The sequence below is a fragment of the Medicago sativa genome, chromosome 7 (genome assembly GCF_051527215.1).
Source record: "Medicago sativa cultivar Bolivia chromosome 7, Bolivia_mono, whole genome shotgun sequence".
Classification (NCBI taxonomy): domain Eukaryota; kingdom Viridiplantae; phylum Streptophyta; class Magnoliopsida; order Fabales; family Fabaceae; genus Medicago; species Medicago sativa.
The window spans coordinates 96615034-96637533 of record NC_140755.1 but is presented as its reverse complement, the minus strand read 5'-3'; the positions used below and the strand labels follow the sequence as shown (position 1 = coordinate 96637533).

At 31.6% G+C, this 22500-nt stretch overlaps 3 protein-coding genes and 3 long non-coding RNA genes across 7 annotated transcripts; 2 read left to right on the top strand and 4 right to left on the bottom strand.

Moving 5' to 3' along the window:
• Positions 1–512: 512 nt before the first annotated feature.
• Positions 513–1566, top strand: LOC146910777 (uncharacterized). The gene is made up of 2 exons (XR_015018811.1): positions 513–653; positions 1301–1566. It is a non-coding gene; the product is annotated as an uncharacterized LOC146910777 (long non-coding RNA).
• Positions 1064–1956, bottom strand: LOC146910776 (uncharacterized). The gene is made up of 2 exons (XR_015018812.1): positions 1701–1956; positions 1064–1388 (listed from the first exon to the last, which is right to left on the bottom strand). It is a non-coding gene; the product is annotated as an uncharacterized LOC146910776 (long non-coding RNA).
• Positions 1957–2715: 759 nt separating this feature from the next.
• On the top strand, positions 2716–4310 carry LOC146910775 (ubiquitin-ribosomal protein eL40 fusion protein). Its single transcript, XM_085724423.1, has 5 exons — positions 2716–2919; positions 3025–3214; positions 3918–3984; positions 4082–4189; positions 4237–4310. Exons 1-4 carry the CDS (start codon positions 2817–2819, stop codon positions 4106–4108), a joined length of 387 nt encoding a protein of 128 aa, XP_085580549.1. The 5' UTR covers positions 2716–2816; the 3' UTR covers positions 4109–4189; positions 4237–4310.
• Positions 4311–7566: 3256 nt separating this feature from the next.
• LOC146910774 (1-aminocyclopropane-1-carboxylate oxidase homolog 4-like) lies at positions 7567–9580 on the bottom strand. The gene is made up of 2 exons (XM_085724422.1): positions 8702–9580; positions 7567–8176 (listed from the first exon to the last, which is right to left on the bottom strand). The coding sequence occupies exons 1-2, from the start codon at positions 9536–9538 to the stop codon at positions 7916–7918; spliced, it is 1098 nt and encodes a 365-aa protein (XP_085580548.1). The 5' UTR covers positions 9539–9580; the 3' UTR covers positions 7567–7915.
• A 3986-nt stretch (positions 9581–13566) lies between these two features.
• Positions 13567–14966, bottom strand: LOC146910773 (uncharacterized). Its single transcript, XR_015018068.1, has 4 exons — positions 14738–14966; positions 14189–14419; positions 13754–13851; positions 13567–13659 (listed from the first exon to the last, which is right to left on the bottom strand). It is a non-coding gene; the product is annotated as an uncharacterized LOC146910773 (long non-coding RNA).
• Positions 14967–15823: 857 nt separating this feature from the next.
• Positions 15824–21353, bottom strand: LOC146910772 (FBD-associated F-box protein At3g49020-like). Of its 2 annotated transcripts, none has more exons than XM_085724420.1 (3): positions 19914–21353; positions 19576–19725; positions 15824–16314 (listed from the first exon to the last, which is right to left on the bottom strand). In XM_085724420.1, exons 1-3 carry the CDS (start codon positions 21219–21221, stop codon positions 15940–15942), a joined length of 1833 nt encoding a protein of 610 aa, XP_085580546.1. In that variant the 5' UTR covers positions 21222–21353; the 3' UTR covers positions 15824–15939. The 2 variants fall into 2 exon arrangements, with proteins under 2 accessions (XP_085580546.1, XP_085580547.1); XM_085724421.1 differs by having other exon boundaries at positions 15824–16351; positions 19914–21221.
• Positions 21354–22500: the final 1147 nt, after the last annotated feature.

Genomic DNA, 22500 nt, shown 5'->3' with positions numbered 1-22500 from the left:
TGATAAAGAAATTATTATTATTATTATTATTTTTATTTTTATTATGTTACACTAATTTTGCAATAAAAAAAGTCTATACCCCTTTACCCCTTTTTATCTCGTACAAACCTAGAGTATTTTTTTATAATTTTCTTTTTATTTTATTTTTTGTCATTTAACTTTATTCCACACACACCATTATTCATTTCAAAGTTAATTTTCTCTCTCTTCACCAAAGAAATCTGGAAAACTCTCTCATTCTCAAACAAACCCTAGCCGCCGCCTCCCTCCTTCAGTGTGTCTCCGACGGTCGTTACATTGCTTCACCATCTTCATCCTCTCCTTTTCATCTGTAATTATACTCTATCAAATTTATTTTTAAGTCAAAGATGATTTGTAATTTCCATACGACCATCTTTTCGGCTAGATCTTGACATCCACGTACAAGCTTTTGAAAATCCATCACCATAAAAAGAGTCCCCTCCATCTTCTCTACAAAACACATTTAAAAAAATCAGGATCGAACAACCTTCGCCGGTGACCACCATGCCGGAGCTTGCAACCACCGCGCCGGAAAAGAGCTTACGTGTTTTCATCCCAATCTTGTATGTTGTCCAGATCTGGGTCAGAATTTTTACACAAACACTTAAACCTGGGCTGTTGTCTTCATCAAGGTCAAGTTCTTTACATATTTTGTTTCCATTACATGCAACAACAACAATACAAATATGAAATTGGATGTGATTTTGTTTATGTCTAGAGATGTAAAACTTTCTTCTGTAGATGAATTTTTGTAGTTTAGTTCTGATGCTACTGATAAAAAAGTCAGTTTTTTTTTATACTACAGATTGATAACAAAAATCATTTTTTCAATGAATCTTTGATAGAACAGATTTTTTTTTATTTTTAATTTCTTCAAATTATTTGAAGATTTCTTTTGTTACTGCTGAAAGGATACAAATAGAAGACTTTTTTTGTAAGTTAAAATGAAGACTTTTCTTTTCAGAATTTAGGATTTTTTTTTTTTTACAGATGAATAAAAATTTTACTTGCAAATCAAAAGAATTTTTTTTCACTTTCAATATTCACTTTCTGTTATTACTTGTTATGATTTAACATAAATGTCACTTAGATTTTCTTGTAATATGACTCAAATAATATTCATTTCTTTCTAAAAAAATTCACTTTATGTTATTATTTTACTTGTTATGATTTAACTAAAAACATAGTTTTTTTTTATTTACAAAGCCCAAATTGTTATGCATAAAAAAAATAAAACCAAACTGATACTAAACCATATTCTCAATTCTCTCATTCTCAGAATCAGCTGCTCATCCCTCTATCTCTTATTTATGGGCTCTTTTTTTTTTTTTCCTTCCCTTATTGCTCATATGTGATCTGGAATCGTCCTGCCAATGAAAGGATAAACATTAGATCAGCTGACAAGTTTGCAAGACAAACAAAGAAGGCACAATCATCAGCATTTTCTAATGAATATATTTTGTATATTTGCTTTTTTGTTGTTGATATAATTGTAAAATTGTGTTTGGACTGTTTTTGGATATGTATTCTTTCTTTAACTTCTCATCTCTATACTTTTTCTTGTTTTGCCTCATATGTCATATGAAGCTCAACAATAAAATGAAGATAAAAAATTAAAGAAATAATGAGTTTAATGATCATTTTCATGGTTTTGTAAAGATGAAAAGAAATTATTTTACCTGTCTGTGTTCTTCGTTTTGAAAAGAATTTCCTGCAATGAGAGAAGAAAATGAAGTTAAAGAAATGAGAAGAAGAAAAAATGTAGATAAGAATAAGTCAGAAAAAAGAGGAAAGGAAAATGAAAGAAAGATGAGAGAATATGAGTATTGAAGGATAATTATAAAGTGTATTTGAAATTTGAATTTTGAAATTGAGAATTTGGCTCCATTGATTGGATTCCGTGTCAACCAAAATCTGGCTTATAGTTGGGATGTAATGGAACTGACTTTTTGAAGAGCAAATAAATCAAACTATAAGCTTTTTATAGTTAAATGACATCATAATAGTTAAGTGAGGTCATTTAGTTAGAAAAAGTAATTTTTAGACAAAATTTACCCTTAAAAGTGATATGTGGCAGCCAACCATTGATGGGCAAAAATAAGTTTTCCACAACATCTTCCCTTCTTATATTAAGAGAGATTAGTTTATCATTCTCTAAAAAACTGTTATTTCAAAAAATGTGAATTTTTTGTCCATTTTTCTATATATTTCCAACCCCCCAAAACCCTTCCCTCCCTTCCCCTCCAAACTCCCAAATAAAGCCTAAGGGTTTGGTAAGAGATATTGTTATTGTTATACGGCGACAAAATAAGGTCGATGACAAAGCGTATACTAGAGCTTATATAATCTAAGTTGTATCAAATTATGAACCGCGCTTTGTCTTTGCAGTTAGTCGGATGATGGATTTGACAGAGTTCGAATTATATAATTTGAACTATTAGTATTTTATTTCGGATTATATTTTCTGAACCGTGTTAAACACAAGAATTGGAGAACCAGAACAATTTTTTAGTTGTTTGTATGAGTTTTTACGAGGCTCATACTATACAATCTGAAATATGATAAAAATGGTTGAAATTATATAATTCAAATAATGTAAAATGGTCAAAGTAGAATGTGCGCGAGATGCTGGTAGGGTGGAAAAAGAAATTTTCATCGATTAAAGGACCAAATATTTTAAAGCCCAATAGCAGCCCAACAAGGACAATGGCTCTGTCTAAACCCTAGAAACTGGAATATAAAATAGGTCACCACCATTTCCTTCCAGAACTGACAAAGGTGAAGAAGCCGCAAAGATGCAGATCTTCGTGAAAACCCTAACTGGGAAAACCATCACCCTCGAGGTCGAGAGCAGTGACACAATCGACAATGTGAAGGCAAAGATTCAAGATAAGGAAGGTAACAAACAAAATAACACAATCATAATCATCTATTAATCGCTTTTCATAATCTGAATTTGTATTTATTTATTTAACCAAACGCGCTTTTGAATGAAATAATCAGGTATTCCACCGGATCAGCAGCGATTGATTTTCGCTGGTAAGCAGCTTGAAGATGGACGCACCTTAGCTGATTACAATATCCAGAAGGAGTCGACTCTTCATCTTGTTCTCAGGCTTCGTGGTGGTATCATTGAACCTTCTTTGATGGCTTTGGCAAGGAAATACAACCAAGACAAAACCATTTGCCGCAAGTACGTTTCGTCATTTCTTATATCAATTGTTTATTTCATTTTATATTGTTGATTGTGATATTAATGAATTGGCTAGAAATATTGTATATGCTAGATTATTATGTCCTTGTTTGATTCATGTAGCCATCCCTTTTTGAGCTTATACATAACATTTATGTAAATCAATACACTTTTATTTCTTATTAGTTTTTTAAAAAACAGCTTATGCAATTTGTCCCATTTAGGTCCTGTTTGAATTGAATGATTTTTGAGCTTAGGCTTAACATTTATGTAAACCAATACACTTTTATTTATTATTCATAAGTTCCTTCAAAAAAAGCTTATGCAATTTTCCTTAGCGAGAACTTATGAATTAGCTTGTTTATTTGCATAAGCTATTATTCACAAGCTTAAAAATAAGCTTTTAAGTTAATCCAGACGGCCCTTAATGTAATTAGTCCTGGTTGCTGTTGTTTGTATAGCTGATATTGATGGGACTATAACTTAGCCTCTTTTGTTGTTTAAAAGTGCAATTGGGGTTATATAAGTTCCCTATAATGATCCATTTCTTACTTTATCACCTGGGTTTAATATTTTCCAGTTGATTTTCTCGATTTGGTACATTTTGGATATTGTTTTTATTCAATTTCATTGTTGGTGGTTCAGTACATAGTGCAATTATTTAATTTTGATCTAAGTGTGAATTTGGGGTTTTTGTTTGTAGATGTTATGCTCGTCTTCATCCCAGGGCTGTGAATTGCCGCAAGAAGAAGTGTGGTCATAGCAATCAAGTAAGCGTTCAGACAATGCTGTTTGTAATTTTGTGCTATGTTTTTGGTTACCTTGTGCTGATGTTTGTTTTGTGGTCTTTTTTTTTTTTTACTGCAGTTGAGGCCAAAGAAGAAGATCAAGTAAACTTTGGTTGATATTGTTTCTTTCCTCTGTTTTGTTCTGAGATACTTTTGATGGTTTTGGTTGTTACTTATCTTTTGACTGTTCTGAGATACTTTTGATGGTTTTGGTTGTTACTTATCTTTTGACTGGATCTCTTGTTTTAATTGATGTTGAATGTAGTTGGAACTTATTTTGGTATCAATGGATTATATTTTGGTATAAACGAATGTTATTGATTAAGTTCTCTTTTCATGTTGTGACCATTGATGTCATGCAACTTTACTGCACCATGAATACCATACAATAATAACACCAATCAGGGTCTATCTAGAGAGAACTTAAGCTAATGCAATGCATTATTACATGTATTTTGTTAGGTCGTCTAGTTCTCATCTTAGTTTTTGTCTGAGCATAAAGTTGTCTTTATGAAAATTTGAGACAATTTTCTTCTAATTTAGAGGCAGGAGGTAGACTAAAATCATCAGTGTTATACTGCTGACTTACCAAAACTGTATTTAGATTGCTATTAAAACTCAAGAACTTTCAGCACCCTGAAGTGTATCGTTTCTCGCTGTCTTATTCTATCCGTTAAATATGTGCTGTTAAAGTTTCCTTTCGTTTTTTTTTTATAACTCTTGAGAGCCTAATGAGCGCTGAAAAGATCAGCTTGTTGGGATGGATTTTTTCTAGCCTCGGTCTTATATTTTGGCCAGTACCATTTAGTCTTATATTTTCACTGGACTCTCTCCAGTATTAATCCCCACCCTTAAATGCATCTTTTCCCTTTTTCTGTTTCACTCTCATTGCTAATCGAGGGATGGAAATTCACTGGATGTCAAAGGAGACAATTCTCTCCTATCACTAAGTTACAGTAAAACCTATCCAATATGACAATAAATCTAACGCGTCTTCCCCTTTCACTCCCTCTTCATTGAAAAACAAGAGCACATCAAACCTAATAAAACGTTCCAACTCCGTTTCACCATTCCAAAATATTCAATGAACTCTAACTGGTTTCTTTTCAATTCAATCTCGTTAACATTCCAAACACACTTGTTATCGTTAGAGCGCTTCAATTTTCCTTAACGTGAGTTTTTATTCACCGATGTTATCTGCAAAGTTCATCCATCCATATTCCACTCAGGAATCTTTTCTAAGCCATCACCCGCAACATCACAATCAAAACACTAATTGCAAAAACACTAATTGCAAATTTGAGGTGGAAGGTTGTTGACTAGAGATATCATGTCGTTGAGGTGGTTGTGAATTGAGGGCTGATTGTGTTGCTGCTCTGATAAGTCTGTGGGTGTACCATTGTATTCGATGGAAATGATTTTCGGCTAAAATATGGTATTGGTCCCTGCAAAATAGGTCAGTTTTGGTTTTAGTCCCTGCAATTTTTTTTTGGAAAATGCTACTTCTCAAGAAAAATGGCTTCAAGAATTTTTCAAGAAATAGTTGGCAAATTTTAATTGGATGATTTATTTGTCCACTTCCTATTTTTCAGCCACACCTCCTTGAATTGTGGCAAATAGTGCATTGTGATTGGCTATTCTTTATTCTTGAAGAATTCTTGATGTTATTTTTCTAGAGATATAGCATTGCTCTTTTTTTTTATAGTTTTCGGTCCCTGCAAAAATAGGCCAGTTTTGGTTTTAGTCTCTGCAAATTTTTTTTATAGTTTTTGGTCCCTGCAAAAATAGGTCAGTTTTGGTTTTAGTCCCTGCAAATTTTTTTTTATAGTTTTTGGTCCCTGCAAAAATTTTTGTTTTTGGAAATAGTCACTAACCCCAATTATGTGATGATTTGTCACTTTTGTGCATATGTGTATATGTGCTTACTTAATAAAAAGAATATTATTTTTTTATAATTTATATAACAATAATTATTTTTTAATTAAAAAATAATAATAAAACAATACAATAATTATGTTTTAATTTATAAAAGTGACAAATCATCACATAACTGGGGTCAGGGACTATTTCCAAAAACAAAAATTTTTGCAGGGACCAAAAACTATAAAAAAAAAATTGCAGGGACTAAAACCAAAACTGACCTATTTTTGCAGGGACCAAAAACTATAAAAAAAAATTGCAGGGACTAAAACAAAAACTGACCTATGTTTGCAGGGACCAAAAACTATAAAAATTTTTTGCAGGGACTAAAACCAAAATTGACCTATTTTGCAGGGACCAATACCATATTTTAGCCATGATTTTCTAATGATATGTGTTATTTATAGAGGAAGTCTGAAACTGATTTTCGCTACCATATCAAATGACGCGAGCATATCAGATTAGAGTAATGATATTTTGACATCCATTTGATGACAACTTTGTTGACAACCTTGTTTTTCTCACTTCTTATTGGTCAAAAACAATGGAGAGAAAAAGGAAGAGAGAGGATAACAACATCATGTGAGTATGAGAGAGAAAGTTGTCCAAAAGTTGTCAAAAAGTGGTTGTCAAAATATCATTTCTCATCACATTATCCACAAAAGTGCAACAGATGGAAGAAGAACGCACGCACAATTAATTAATGCTAAAATTAGTTAATTTTAACATTTTTTGGTACTAAAAAAATAGATACTCCTACCATTTATCCAAGCCCAGGCCCAGCCTGCGTTAACTCCGACTCACAAAATTGTATACTCCTGAAAGTGCACACCTTTAGGAGTCCCACTTCCAATGTACTCCATTCGTCCCGTACTAGATGATCCATTTGAAGATGTGTAATTTTGACCTAACTTATTTTGACCATATTTTTTTACTAATATTAAAAGATAAATAGTATCATATAAGATGTCGTTAGATTTGTCTCGATAATTTGCCACACAAAAGATTAGAAGACCACTATCGCAGGATAGGAGTTAGGACCATGCCATATTGTGTGAAAGTATATTTTCGAACAAGAAGAAAAATTTGTTTTCTTCTTTCTTTCTTTTTCAAAGTATACTGCTAAAGTGCATGCGTGTAGCTACTAGCTAGGGATGAGAAAAGAAAACTCAAACTATAAAGTTGTTGCCAACGTTGAGTCGTTGATAAAGTGTCGTCCAAAATTCACCACTCTCCAGCTTCTTACACGCACGCCCACCGGATATTTCTTGTTCATTTTGTACGTTGTGTTTGACATATCCTCCGATAGTGGTCTTTTAATCTTTTTTGTGGCAAATTATAGAGCACGACTTGCCAGTAGTACTATTCAATTATCTCATCTATGAATGCTGATTTTTATTTTTCCTCGTTAGCTCTATTTTTATTTTAAAAAACGAATGGCTCTTTAGAACCATGCCTAGTGTTTAATTAATTAATGGGAAATGATAGATATAGTGACAAAATTTATCAAGAAAATTTCAAGACAGTATATTTACTAACACATTTCCTTAATTACACACCATTACCTTCCTTGATTTCCGTCAAATAACAAATTTAATTGGTTGAGACCTTTTCTTGATAAATTCTTGATAAAAACTCTCTATATAAATAGCAATGCTCTTAATTAATAAACAAATCAATTTACATTATTCATCCTGCATGTCATAAACGAAGGAAAAAAATAGACATTTTCCTTTCAACAAAGCAAATCATAAGCAAAAACAAAAACTCACCACACAATGATATGATATGATATGATATCATATTTTATTTTAGTACATAGCTTATTACATGCACAAATTAAAAACTATTTTTTGTGCAAGAAAGTCAAGAGCAAGGTCATGATGTTTAGGACAATTCTAGATCCCTTTCGCTTTTCAATTAAAAAGAAAAGCAATCAATACATAGAAAACGTAAACACTTTGGCATGTTTATTATGGTATGTTGTTGCGTTTTAGTTTTGAATTTTAACCTTGTCTACGAAAGACTTTGTGTCAATTCCCTTGCTATAAAAGTTCTCGATAAATTCCTGCTCACTGAAATCTCGATAAACCGGTGGTTTCTCTGGGGATAGCAACTCAGGAAGAGGGCCATGGTATCCTTTTCCTCTCCATTTACTCATGTTCAAGAACATCACAATTGAGATTCTTGATTTTTTATGTGAATTAGCCAACACCCTGTGTTGTACACTACTGTACTCTCCATTGGATATTATCTACAAAAAATAAATTCAAATGAAATCATCACAAGAACCTAAATGTCAACATGAAATCTAAAAGCCTTAAAAATGTGTTTTTTCTTTTGTGAACACTCTAGTATCCGGTGGCGGAGCCAGGATTTTTATAAAGCCCGGGCGAAAAAAAAATTGCAATACATTTATAGGGGTTTACATAAGAAATTGCAAGCAAATAATAAAATATTTAAAGAAATTGCCCAATTTATAGGGGTTTATATAAGAAATTCAAGGGGACTTACATAAGAAATTGCAAAAAATTTGGGCCGGAGCCCGGGCTCGCCGGGCCTTAGAACCGCCCCTGCTAGTATCCAGAGTTTAAAGAGAGTACGTATCTATTATCCGATCATTCAATGTAATATCAGGGTATCTTTGCTCTTATATTTATAAATACATTAATTATTCAATTTATTTAAAAAGTGAATTTTTTTTTTGGTAGTGTTAAGTGAAATTTTATTTATAACAGTGATCGAAGGAGTACTTTTTAATCTATAAAAAGTGACATACCTGGAGAAAGTCGCCAATATTAACGATGATACCACCGTGCACCGGGTTAACATCCACCCACTCATCTTCATACTTCACCTGCAATCCTGGAACTTGATTCTGCAACAACAAAGTAATAGCACAAGGATCTGTATGCGGTGTAATACCCATAGTCAAATCTGGTTGAGGACAATAAGGATAACAATGTCCCACAATCACCCTCGTTTCACAAAAACTTAACTCCTTCAACTTTCCACGTTCCAATCCCAAACCTTCAGAAAGCAACTCAAAAACCACTTCAGCAACTCCGGCCGCATGAAAATCCCATTCAACTATCTCCTTCCGACAAATCTCCGGCAACTCCTCGGCTTTCGGCGCCTCCGGTGCCATCCATGCTTGCAGAGAATCATGCCAGCTGGCAGCATTGGATCTATACAAGTCATTGTTGCTTGCATACATAACTCCACGTCCTTCTTCTCGTTTGTAGTATTTGGATTTTGTTTCGTGTGGTTGGTTATGGAAAGATTCGATGGCATTGATTGTGTTGTCGAGAACCGACACGTTTACGTTGTGGTTTATGATTTGGAAGAAGCCCCATGTTTTGGCTGCTTCTTTGATTTGTTTGATGATGTTTGGTCGGTGATTTGGTGAAGCTAAGTTGGAGAGATCGATGAGTGGAATTGAAGTGGTTTTATTGGAGGTGGTAGATTTTATGTCTGAAAGGGTTTGTTGTGGATGAATGAAAATTTGTGGAATTGTTTTGATACCAGAATCGGAGAGACCTTTTACTCCCATTTTGGATTCATCGAATTCCTTCACTGCTTTTACTCTGTCGTAACCGGTTGTTATGGCTGCCATGTTTCTTTCTTTCTTTGAGTTTCTTGCTTAGATATTGCACATAGAGTGATAAATGCATGTCCTTTCTCTTATATACTGCAAAATCAATTACTAGATTATGTTTTTTTATTTTATTTTAAATGTTGATATTGATTAAGGTATTGATAGTTGCACATGTTTATAAGTCAAAAAATGTTTGGAATCTATCTTAAGTTAGATATCTTTTCTTTTGGTTATGAATTAGATCTTGAAATCTAACACTTTGGATTATTTTTTAATTATACCTTTAAACTTAAATATTTGTCATTTTCAGGTTACAATAGGAAATGATTTTTTTTTTTTTACAAAAATAGGAAATGAATTTTTAAAAAAGATGATTAAGTTCAAAGTAACGATGAGTATCGTCAACTTCCTCGCCTAAACCTAGTACAGGCATGGCTTCAAATTTCCACAATGGCTGCTTCCTTTTTTTTTATTTTTATAGAGATATTTTAATATCTCCTTTTTCAAAAGCACGTTACCAGGCTTGTGCACAGGACGGATTCATTAGTTATATACGCACCAATTTTTGGTAGTAGTTGTTGAAGGAATTAGTTTTTGGTTCCATAAAGAATTACGTATTGCCCCCCACTATTTTGATGATCTTTAATGTCAAAAATATTGCTGAAAATCGGAAAGCATATGTATGTTGAATATTCAATGAGATACTTATTCTTAATCTTAATTTTGTTAGTAGAATATAGACATGATACATCAATTATTCAATTATTAAAAAATCAATAATTTTTTGTAAATAAACTCGGAGAGAGTAAAACACTATGACAAACCGTCGAAAAAAAACAAGACAAGACACTGAGAAAATGACGTTAATTAAAATGATAGCAAAGAGAAACTGTACACGTAAATAATTATTACAATGTTTCCTAGTACACTGCCGACACACAACATTGGTACGTGGTTAGTTTATTCAAAGAAAAAGGTAAGTGGTTTAGTTTTAAAATGAAATTTACAAAATTAACCTTAAACAGATTAAAAATATTAAAAGGTGGTTTTTTTAAAAAACAAATGGATGTAAATTGCTTGGTTAAAAAAAAAAGATGTAGATTGCTAACTTATTCATTAATACTTTTATGACGTTTATGTAAATTAACAGCCCCACACACACATATATATTGAAGTTTGCTAACTTATATCAAGAAATAACATGAAAGGCTTCCTTAAAAAAAAATAACATGAAAGGTTTAAGTTAATTAGCCGGTGTATACCTTTTTATTTGGACAAAAATATCATTCATCTTTAATATTTAAAATTGATAACTTATAAAATATTCGTTAACTTGCTCCAATTTGCTAATTTAGACCCACTTTTGCTATGAACATATTTATATCACAATTACAAATATTAAACAACCCAAAAAAAAAAGCCAAAACGGTTTTGACAACCTTAAAAAGAACAACAGTTTTGACAAAAAAACGATTCCATTTTTTTAAAATTACATAATCACCCTTCATTTAATAATGATTTATAATAGCAGTAGGTTGATATTTTTGTTTAAATAAAAAGGTGCACACTTGCTAACTTGGACATTCATATTTTTTTTTCTCTTAAGTTAGCAAATCCTATATAATATTGAGAGTTTTCTATAGTGCAAAAAAAAGATCATAAAATAAGTTCAAAATATAAAGACACTAGAGCAATTATATTTAAATATGTTCGAGATTCTTCATTTATAGATATAGTTCCTTTCTCTCTAAATGTGTAAATATAAGTGAATGAGTGTTCATAAATCTTTCCTCTTAAAATATTCAGCTGGTATACCAACAAAAGAAAAAAATGCAATCAAGGGTCCCCATATCATGGTCCAAAAATTCTTATCAAGGGTCCCCATATCATATGGACCAACAATTCAGCTGGACACTAATAAATTGAAGAGAATCATCGTTATCATTAGTCATAGCAAATAAATAATAAGAGTTGAGTAACAAAGTAAGAGGTAACCTATTAGCAGATGATAAATGGCGAATCAACAATAACATAATGCACCACTTGGACTTGTACTGGAAGGACCAATCCGGGGAATACATTATCAACACCATCTCACTGTGCAAAAGTATTTTATTTATGGGTCATGTTAACTTGTGCCCTTAGGGCACAAGTTAAGGAGCTTAAAATAGAATTTAAAAATAAATTTTATATTGAAAATATAACTTTTGCAACTTTTAAGACATTGAAGGTACAAGTTTCAAGAAAATTCAAGAAAATCCTTCTATATTTGGTTTCTTAACTTATGCCCCAAGGGCACAAGTTAACATTTCCCTTTATTTATTTGTTGTCTCTAAATTAAGTACTACCTCCGTCCCAATTTAATTGACACAATTTTGTTTTTCACACATATTAAGAAAAATGTATAAATAAAGGGGAAAGTGGAATATATTGTATTGGAAATGATAAAAGTAGTATTATTTAGTGTTATATTGTATTGGGAATGATGAAAGCTGTATTGAAAATTGAAATGGGTCAGTTATTTTGGGACACTTTTTTTTAAAAAATGGGTGAGTTATTCCGGGACGTAGGGGAGTATCACATTTTGTCCTTCAAATTCCTTCTCAGTACATCTGTTTCTTTCCCTTGTGGTTACCATTTAGGCACTCACATCATCAAGTTTCAATTGTTAATTATTAGTTTTAATCTCTCACTCAACTATGAAGTTTCAACATAGAATTCAATGACGTTTGTACATCATTTCATTTTTTTGCGTATTCTTATTGTTAGTGCATATATTTATTCCTTGCATTTTCAATTCTTGGATACATCATCAACACGAGCGAATTCACTAACATCAAAATGATGAACTCCCTCTATTTTAAAATGAGCGTCGTTTTTTTACCCACAAATTAAGAAATGTAACGATGTCAAAAAACATGACAATTTTACTAAACTACCCTTATTTACTATTAGTGTAATGTTTTGGAAGTAGTGTACACCCAATTAATTAGAAGGTGCAATTGGAGTTAAACTAATAATTCTACATTGAAAAGTACAAGTGACATTCACGTTAAAACAAATATTTTTAGTTAAGACGACACTCATTTTAAAAATAAGGGAGGATTAGAAATGAAATGTTTATTGGATATCTAAATTTTTATATCTATTTTTTTGAATGAACATTTTCATATCAGAGATTAAATAATGAGTATTTGTAAATGGATAATGCCTAAGTAGCACGAAGAAATACAAATGAAAATCAACGAACTAGTTTTTGTCAAATTTCGCACAGCAGGTGTTCCCATTATTTAGCAGTGAAAATAGCATCTCTGTGCAGAGAAGTATCTGGCAATGATATAGACACCATATATAGAAGGAATTTTTTTTTTTGTTGCTTCCCTACAAAAATATGGGTCCTTTTCATTCTCTTTGAATACAAGTTTGATTTTGTATACAATTTTATTTTGAAGTAAAAGTATTTGTTGTTGTTTTTGTTCTAGCGATTAGAAAATATGGTCGGACTTTTTGAGGTTTTGGCATTTGAACTTTTGATGAACGATATGTTGATTCTCTTCTTAAACAAAAAAAAAAAACATAATGTTGATTCTACTTTTATGGCTAAGCTTGCTAAGTTTGATTTCATATACGATTTTATTTTGAAGTAAAAGTTTTATCATACAAAGGTAGTTCAAGTAATGCCTATATTCCTTCAAAAAAAAAAAAAAAAGCAATGCCTATATGACACGATTTTACTTTGAGTATTAAATGGTAGTAATTTTAGGTCTTAACTCAATTTTCTATAAATATGAACTGAAATACAATTATACAGCAGTGAATATGGATGGAATTTTTTTTCTTTTCCATATTTTACTCTAAGAGATTTGTTATGTGTGAACATTTTGTCAAAAAAAAAAAAATTGTTATGTGTGAACATGCAAGTCTATAAATTTGATCATAGATCATATTAAATTTGAAAAGGAAAAAAAAAACGATTGTATATCAAATCTAAATGCTTGGTCCAAATGTTTTAAGTTTTATTTTTTTAGGTTAAAGGATGGTGTATGAGCTTGATTTGCCACGGCTAGTACCGGATAAACCCTAGACAAAATGTTTGTTTTACCTCCTTCTCCAAAACTTTCCACCACTGAATGATCAATCTGTTAATTAAAAAACCAATCATTAATCAATTGGTAATAACCATTATAAGAGTGAATACAAAAATATAGAAGGGCTTTGTATATTTGTACATACCAAACTCCTAAGAGAAAATTTTTTAGTAGCTAAATCCACAATCCACATCTACAAATCCAGCAAATGATGGCTTGTACAAGTTACTCGTCAAAGAAGAACTGTCAAAATAAAAAACAAAATTCATCTAGTTTAATATAAAGGACTTGATGAGAAAAATAAAATTGGATCCTCGTCACAATTTGAATGAAATAACCATCAAATTTTAGTTCCTAAAATACCATCTATGTCTTTTACATTTAGTCCATAAAATAAAAATATAATTAGTTTTTAAGACATAAAATTCGTCAATTTAACATTAATATCATATACTCTTGATTTCATATTTAAGGCTATTTAATATATATATATATATATATATATATTAGAAAGTAAATTGAAAAGAGAGTGCATTTTAAAACTAAATTGATAGTTTATTCCAATTTAAATTACTCATACCTCGTGGCATCAGAGCACAAGATAACTACATGTTTATTTGGAGCTTTGAAGATTCTAAAGAATACACGAGTAAACTCCGCCAAATTTTCTGAAGCCAAAGTCAAAAGACCAAAAGGACCAACACCACCTTGAACTTTTGAACCTTTTTGGGAACAAAGGTCTTGTGCAACTTGGAGCATAAGCCTCTGCCTTATCCAAGCTTGAAAATGAGAAAGTAACTTCCACATCTGCCTGCAATTTTAATTCAACATTTGAATTTGGTTAAATTTATATATTATTGAAGGTGTGATAAATATTATAAAAATGAATAATGTTAAGTTTGACATTATTACTTATATTAAAGTGTTAACCCACATGTCCCGTGAGCATAGCTCAGTTGGTAGGACAATGCATTATTATATGCAGGGACCGGGGTTCGAACCCCGGACACCCTACTTATTCACCTTATAAGGTGAATTCTAACCACTAGGCTACCTAACTAAAAAAAGAAAAATGTTAACCCACCAGGGAAGCAGTTATTCCAGCTACTTCAACATGAATACCCCCCACCAGGGAAGCAGTTATTCCAGCTACTTCAACATGAATACCCGTTTCAAGTTTTTGATTGTTCATACTAACTTCTTTCTCTCTGAGTACATTCAATTCTTCAACAGGACATTGTACTAATTGTCTTTCAGTAGGATCAAGCCACACAGTTCTTGGAATTGCCTAAAGATTTTGACATACACATACACATACAGATCGATTTGTTAATCATTTTTATCAACAATAAATAATTGTTGTTTTGATATTAAATCTCAGCCTTTAGATGTGTTTTTACCACATGTCATGCATCCATAGAGCTAAATGGACTCCTCTTCCACGTAGGGATGGCAATGATACCCAATGGGTAGGGTACTACAGTACCCATCCCCATATCCGCATTTGTTAAAAATGCCCGTACCCGAGCCCATACCCTCGTGGGTAACAACTTTAGTGCCCTTTCCCATACCCTGTGGGCATCTAAGTGCCCATACCCGTACCCATTACCTGCAATTTAATTATAAAAAGACAATAAAAAACATTTCAATTGAAATAAAACTATGATCCATTTTTTTAAAGAAACTCATAAAATAGTAGAAATCACAGTATTTAACCAAATAAAAAAACATCCAAAATATTCCTCGAAAATTAAAATAAAAACATTCAAAATACATATAAAAAAGTGCATGCTAAGATAAACATCAAATTGATTTAAATCATAAATTTTTAGCTAGTGAGCTTATGAAGGTAAGGATGAAACAATTACCGTATTAGTTTTTAGGTTTAGGTATATCCTTAAATAGCTAAATAAATTAAATAACTGTACCCCAAAAATAAATAAAATATTTATTATATTATATAAATATGTATATAAGGGTTGCGGGGCTGGGTAGTATAGTGCCCTTACCCGCACCCATACCCATCTAAATTTGCGGGTAATTACCTGGACCCAAGCCCATACCCATAAAAGCGGGGTTATACCCTACCCATTGCGAGTATTTTTTGCGGGTGCCCATCGGACTTGGGTCCAATTGCCATCCCTACCTCCACGTATAACAATGTCTGCTACTACAATGATTCCTTCAAATAAATATAAAGACACCCAAAAGGATAGTTAATATTGTAATATTTCAATTCATAAATAAAGTAAATTATACAATGTGCAAATGGATTTATTACTAATATTAATAGTAAAAACTCATTATAAATAGATAAAATACACTACAAAATTACAAAATTATAAGCTGACATTGTTCTTTTACTTCATCTTTAAGCATCTCGTGAATAACATTCTCTCCAAGCCAACAACCACCACCACAACCATTAACCCATTTAGTAGCACTTACATAAAATCTTTCACGAGGGTTAGAGTCCGAAGTCCATTTACCAGCTCCCATATAGAACTTGTCACGAGAACTGAAAATCATTTTCGTAAGCGAATTTGTACTCCTCAATAGATGACTAGCTAACTCAATAACATTTGTGGAGCAAACACAACCACGCAAATCCACACATTTCAAATCATTATGAGAGAACCCCTCATATTCTCGTTTTTGCCTCTTAAATCCAACCATGTGTGAATGTTCCGGAAGTAGATTTAAAATCTGAAAATTGAAAAAGTTCCGGATGTAGATTTAAAATCTAAAAATTGAAAAATAAAGAGCATAATATAACTAATATGAAAATTTAAAAATTCCATTAGGCATATGAAACTAATCCAGGACTTATTCATTATTTTAGTTGAAATAAGAGGTTGTTTGATTGAGGTTATGTTTGACAAGGTCAAACTGCTAGCTTAAGATACATGTCACAATTTGTAAACGTGTACTATTCACATGACTTTAACTATATTTTTTAAGTAGTATATAAATACAAAGGTTAATTATATAAGATTTTGTTTGATTTGTCTCAATGAATATTTTTAAAATATCTAATTTTTATAATTTTTTTATCATAGTATTTTGTTGGAATATGTGCATTGAATATAATTTTTGAATTTGTAATAAATAGAATGCACAAAACTTGAGGGAATGTTTATACTTTTAGGTTCCTTATCTTGTGCCCAAGTTAGCATAACCTATAAATATATAATGATCAAAGTTGTGTATTGGCGTATGTAAAATGGTTGACTAGACATGTATTTAGAAATAGAAGGAGTATAACAAATTATAAGACCCTTTTGAGTTTTTTTTTTGTCCCTTTTTATAATACCTTTTTCAAATTTTAAGGTACATTAATTATTTATTCACCAATAAACCCCGATTTATGTTACATATTTTTCTTCAATATGTAATAAATATTTTTTAAAACATTAACAAACCCTCTCTCTTAAAGGGTAAATTTGTAAAACAATAGCAATTGTCAACAAAATTAATACAATAATTAACTTTATTAATTCCGGTGTTTTTCACAAAAGTATCATATATTTAGGGACGGAGGTAATAGCATATAAACACACAACTAAAATAGAGTTGTTTGATAGTGGTTTTTTTTGGTTTCCCTATTTTAAAATAAAAAAAATGAAGATTTGGTCCCCTGTTTTAAAAACCTTTTTTGTCTCCCAATTTCAATTTTCATGAGTTTTGGTCCCTCGCCCATTTTGAGATCAATTTTGGTGACGTGACCTTATCAATTGATGATGTGGCAGCGCCCTTTACAAATCATAAACCTCTTCGTAGTTTCCCGACAAATCAAAACCAGAATATGAAGTATAAAATGAAGCAGTAGCATTTGTGAAATTCATTCCAACACATCCAAAATTAAATAGGCAATTATCCCCAAAATTGTAAGTTTCGTCAATTACCCTGACATTAACAAAACTTCAATTACCTTTGAAATTGCACCATGTTAATCCATTTACCCCCTCCGTCAAATTCCTCTGTTAGTCAACATGACGTTTTGCAAATACCACCTGAAGTTTTGCACTTATGTGCAAAATGCCCTGAACTTGAAAATTTATATTTTTTTTCTTATACTTGACTCAAAAGATATTAAAGGCAAACAATTAACAGTTAACTTTAATATTTAAGTTATTTAATACGCATTCAAACTATACATGATTCTCCCTTCAACGCATATGCATTATTTCAATTATACATGATGAGAGATAATTTGCATATGGATGAGAACATTGACCATTGTGTTTAGCTCTCTTTTCAAGCAATTTTGAGTGAAGAAAATTATTAGAAGTGCTTTTTCCCTAATAATGTTTGACTCTGTTTTCAAGCATATGGGAGTTTGAATGCGTCTTAAATAACTTAAATATTAAAGCTAACAGTTAAATAACTTAAATATTAAAACTAACAATTAATTGTTTGCTTTTAATATCTTTTGAGTCAAGTATAAGAAAAAAAATATATAAATTTTCAAGTTCAAGGGGCATTTTCCACATAAGTGCAAAACTTCAGGGGTATTTGCAAAACGTCATGTTGACTAACAGAAAAATTTAACGGAGGGGTAAATTGATTAACGTTGTGCAATTTCAGGGGGTAATTGAAGTTTTGTTAATGTCAGGGGGTAATTGACGAAACTTACAATTTCGGGGATAATTGCCTATTTACTCCATCCAAAATGGTACTAAAAAAAACATGCACGAACCAAAACAAGCTTAATTTTTTTTACAAAGCTCTTCAATAAAACCCCAAAATTCAAAGAGAACTAAAACTTGAAAATTACATGGATAGAAAGATCCTTAATGGGGCAATGATTCAGAGTGTGTTCTTTTCTTTCATTCAATTGCGCTTGCAGCTATCATTTCCATGCAATTTGTGGGTTGAAGAATTATGCATTTATATTTTTTTTTGGATAATTTCTAAAATTATAATTATTAAATCAGATTTAACAATTATTTGGATATATTATTTAAAGAATTAAAATATTGTATAAAATAGGTATTATTGAATTAAACAAATTAGTAATGACGTGGAAATTAAATGTCCACCACTGCCATATTATTAGTGTCAAGGCCACATCACCAAAATTGAGGTACGGGACTAAAACTCAAAAAATTGAAATTGGGGTAGAAAGCTGTCTTTTTAAATAGGGTGACCAAAACTACTTTTTTTTTTTTTTTTAAATAGAGAGACCAAAAATGTATTTAAACCTAGTCTTTTTTCATGAGATTAGTGTTTTTTCATATGCTACATCAAGTAGAGTCTATAGCTTATTGAGCATATAAGCTGTAAGCTAACGTATCAATTATTTATTACTCTTTGCAGAACAAAGCATAAGCCATGAAATATTAGATTTGATTTTTTTACAAAAAATAATTGGGTTGAAATTAATTGTGCAGATTTGAAGTTGTAATATGTTCCCACTTATATGTTACACATGCAAGACTTAAACAACTCACTTTATGAAAGAGGGGGAAGTACAAATCTATTTTACATCATTGTAGTTAACTACAAGGGAGTTACTAATTGAGTTAAATTCTAGATTCTACGCGGGGCTAGGGTTCGAACCTCGGACACTCCACTTCTCCACGTTTAAAATGTGTGAGCTCTAGCCACTTGGCTACTTAACCCAAAAAAAAAATCTAAAGTTTTTCCTTCTAGATTCCTACTTTTATTATACACATAAAAATTTAACAATTAGTTCCGAAAATTAATTAAAGAAAGTAAATAAAAAATTACAATGATCATTTATTAAGTTATCAACCAAGATCATTATAAATCATATGATATGATGTTAATCTAACTGCAAAATTGTCTATTTATTTTCTAATTTAAAATAAGTTTTAAATTTATAAATTTCTTGATACATGAAGACAAACACATTGCAAGTATTGAAGGCGGAAAATAAACTTCTAGTTCCATTAAAGTTTTTAAAAAAAAATACAAAAAAAAAATAGAGTTTGAATAACTCACCGTCAGAGAAAGTTTTTGGAGATGCACAGATGCCATTGCAATATCTAAAATCCAAAAGTAGTCCCAACTAGGATCATATGGTCCCTCAATAAAAAACTCCAATTGTCTCAGATTTTGAAATCGAACCAAGACCTTCGTTAATTCCTTTATCTGTTTAAACAGTAATATTTAAAGTGAATTAAAAGCAGCTAGTGATCAGATTAATTAAAAGAAACCTAGTAAGTGTTGCAATGCACTATGTCGTTGTCTCAATTTTGGGACCAACCGCTATCCGAGATTGGCAACCTATATGCAAACAATAAACATCAACTAGCAAACATGGGTTTTGAGTGACTCACCAGTAAAGGGTTGATGAGCATAGATAAATTCTCAATATGAGGAAATCTTGCAATTGGACTAAAAAGGTGTAGCGCATCCTTTCTCACAGCAGTATTCCAGAAAACCTTCAATAACTTGGGAGCCGTAAAAGAAATTATCCTCGTGGATTGAGCACTATATTCAAAGGATGAGAGATTCAATGCATCAATAGATATCTCAGAAGGAGAGTCATCCGCCCAACCACAGTCAATTATTTTCAAATGACGCAACTTTGGACTGGTAATTTCTATTGAACCTATGTGCAAGCAGTTCTTAAAGGTGACGTCTTCAAGTTTGAGACAATCGGAAAACAAATAAGGCAAGATGTACATGGATAGATTTTCAATTAGTCCATCCAACACAATTGTTGTTACGTTTTTCAATCCAGAAAACCCAACAGGTTCAAAAAATTTGCTACCTCTAAAGCTAAACTTGGATAACATATGAGCCTTGATGTTGATTGGGTGCACTCGAAAATCATAACCATCATTACAAGAATATTCAAAGGATGAGAGATTTGATGCAATGATAGTTAACAACTTTGGAAAGTCAACCTCACAATTAACAATGTTCAAATGAAGCAATGTTGAACTGTTTATTATCAAGCTAGAAGTGAACTGACAACCATCAAGGGTCAAGTCTACAAGATTGCTGCAATTGGAACACAGACTCTGAAGCAGTTTCCGATTCACATCAACTAGATGCAACACAAGAGTTCTCAAATTTTTTAATCCAGAGAAGTCCAGAGATTCTACTAGGATGCAGTTTCGTAGGTGCAGATAGGTCAGAGAATCATTGTCAGATAAGAGAGTAAGGGCAAATTTGTATGGCGAAATAGAATCAGTAGTATCATTTGTTTCAGACGACAAGAGAAGTTCAATATGTTTGACACCCGTAGCAATTCCTTTGGAGATCAATCTATCAATGACATCCCTATGTTCATTGCCTAATGGAAATTTTACTCGGATTGAACGGATGATGGCACCGTTATAATGCAGCATAAATTGATCCAATCTTGTGGCAAATTGAGATTGAAAGTGAAACCTTTGAAAGAGTGGAAGGGTGTTTGGTAAATCTTGAATTGTGTTATAGTCAAACATGGTATGAAGATCAAAGTTGAGGTCCGTCGTTAATCCCCATTCGTGAGTCCATCGTTTGGACAAAGCACTAGTTTTCACCAAATCCTTCAAAGCTAACATGGAAAAGATATAAGATATAATACAATCAGGCAACTCACTCTCAAGCTTCATTGCAGGCGACTCACTCTTAAGCTTTTTACACCTCTTCATTGCTACTGCAACACAATAACGAACACAGTTATTAAACTATACAATATATAGTAAATAGAATAAAAAATTAATCGAAACCAAAACCCTAAATTTAAAAAGAACGATGAAAATCGCATGATTTTGATTTTACAATAATGCTACAACATAATTAAGTAAGTATCGCTTGGAGAGTAGAAGAGAGATAGAGATACTTGAGAAAGAAAAGCAGCTTATTGTACCTGTTTCAGTTTGTGATGATGAACGGCTTGGCCTGGTTTTGAAGAAAACAAAATACTGTGACAAGATTGGGAATTGAATTAGGATTTCTTCTTCACCAGTTGTGTTATAGATGATTATTTATAGTCCGCATGAATTGAATTAGGATTTCTTCTCACACCACATTTCGCTCTCACACGGTTGATTTGCCCAAAACACTCATGCGTTACTTAACTAACGCAAGTGTTAAACTTAAACTCTACGCAAGTTAAATAACGATGTGTGAGTTAAGTTGCGCAGCGTGACTTAACTCACGTTGCGTGTTGTTTTAAACACTACGAACCTCATTTCCTCATTCCCGTCTTAAAATTTCTCAAATCTCCCTCAAATCACCAAAATCCAAAATTCCTTCAACTCCAAATCAAACAACACTCCATTAACAAGTAAGTTTTCATAATCAAACACCATTAAGCTTTTATGTTTATATGTTAGATTTTATCTCTTAAATTAGAATTTTTTTAGATTTAGATTTGTTTAAATTTTGATTTTTTTGGCAAGAAATCATACAATGTTTACATGAAGGGTTAATTATGTTTCTAGTCCCTATAAAATAGCGACATTGTAAGTTTAGTCCCTACTTAATTTTAATAGCATTTTTAGTCCCTAATTTTGTTTTTCTGCACTGAGTATTAGTCCCTACTCAATTCAAATTTGTTTAATTTATGCTTAAACTCTTAAATTTTTGAACAATTTTTTGCAGACATGTTTAGAACATTACTAAAAGTTCGTCCGCAAAAAATTATTGCAAAATTTGATTTCTACATCCAGATTTTATTACTTTTTATCTTTAACTTTTGTCGTTTTAAAAAATTCATATTTAATTCATTTCATGTCAGAAAATTCTAAATTTTAGTAAACGAACCTTTCATAGTGTTCTAATCTTGTCTCAAAAAAATCGTTCAAAAATTTAAGAGTTTAAGGATAATTAATCAAACTTTGTTTTAGCAGGGACTAAAATTATAAGTAAATTTTTTTTATAGGGACTAAAAATGCTATTAAAATTAAGTAGGGACTAAACTTACAA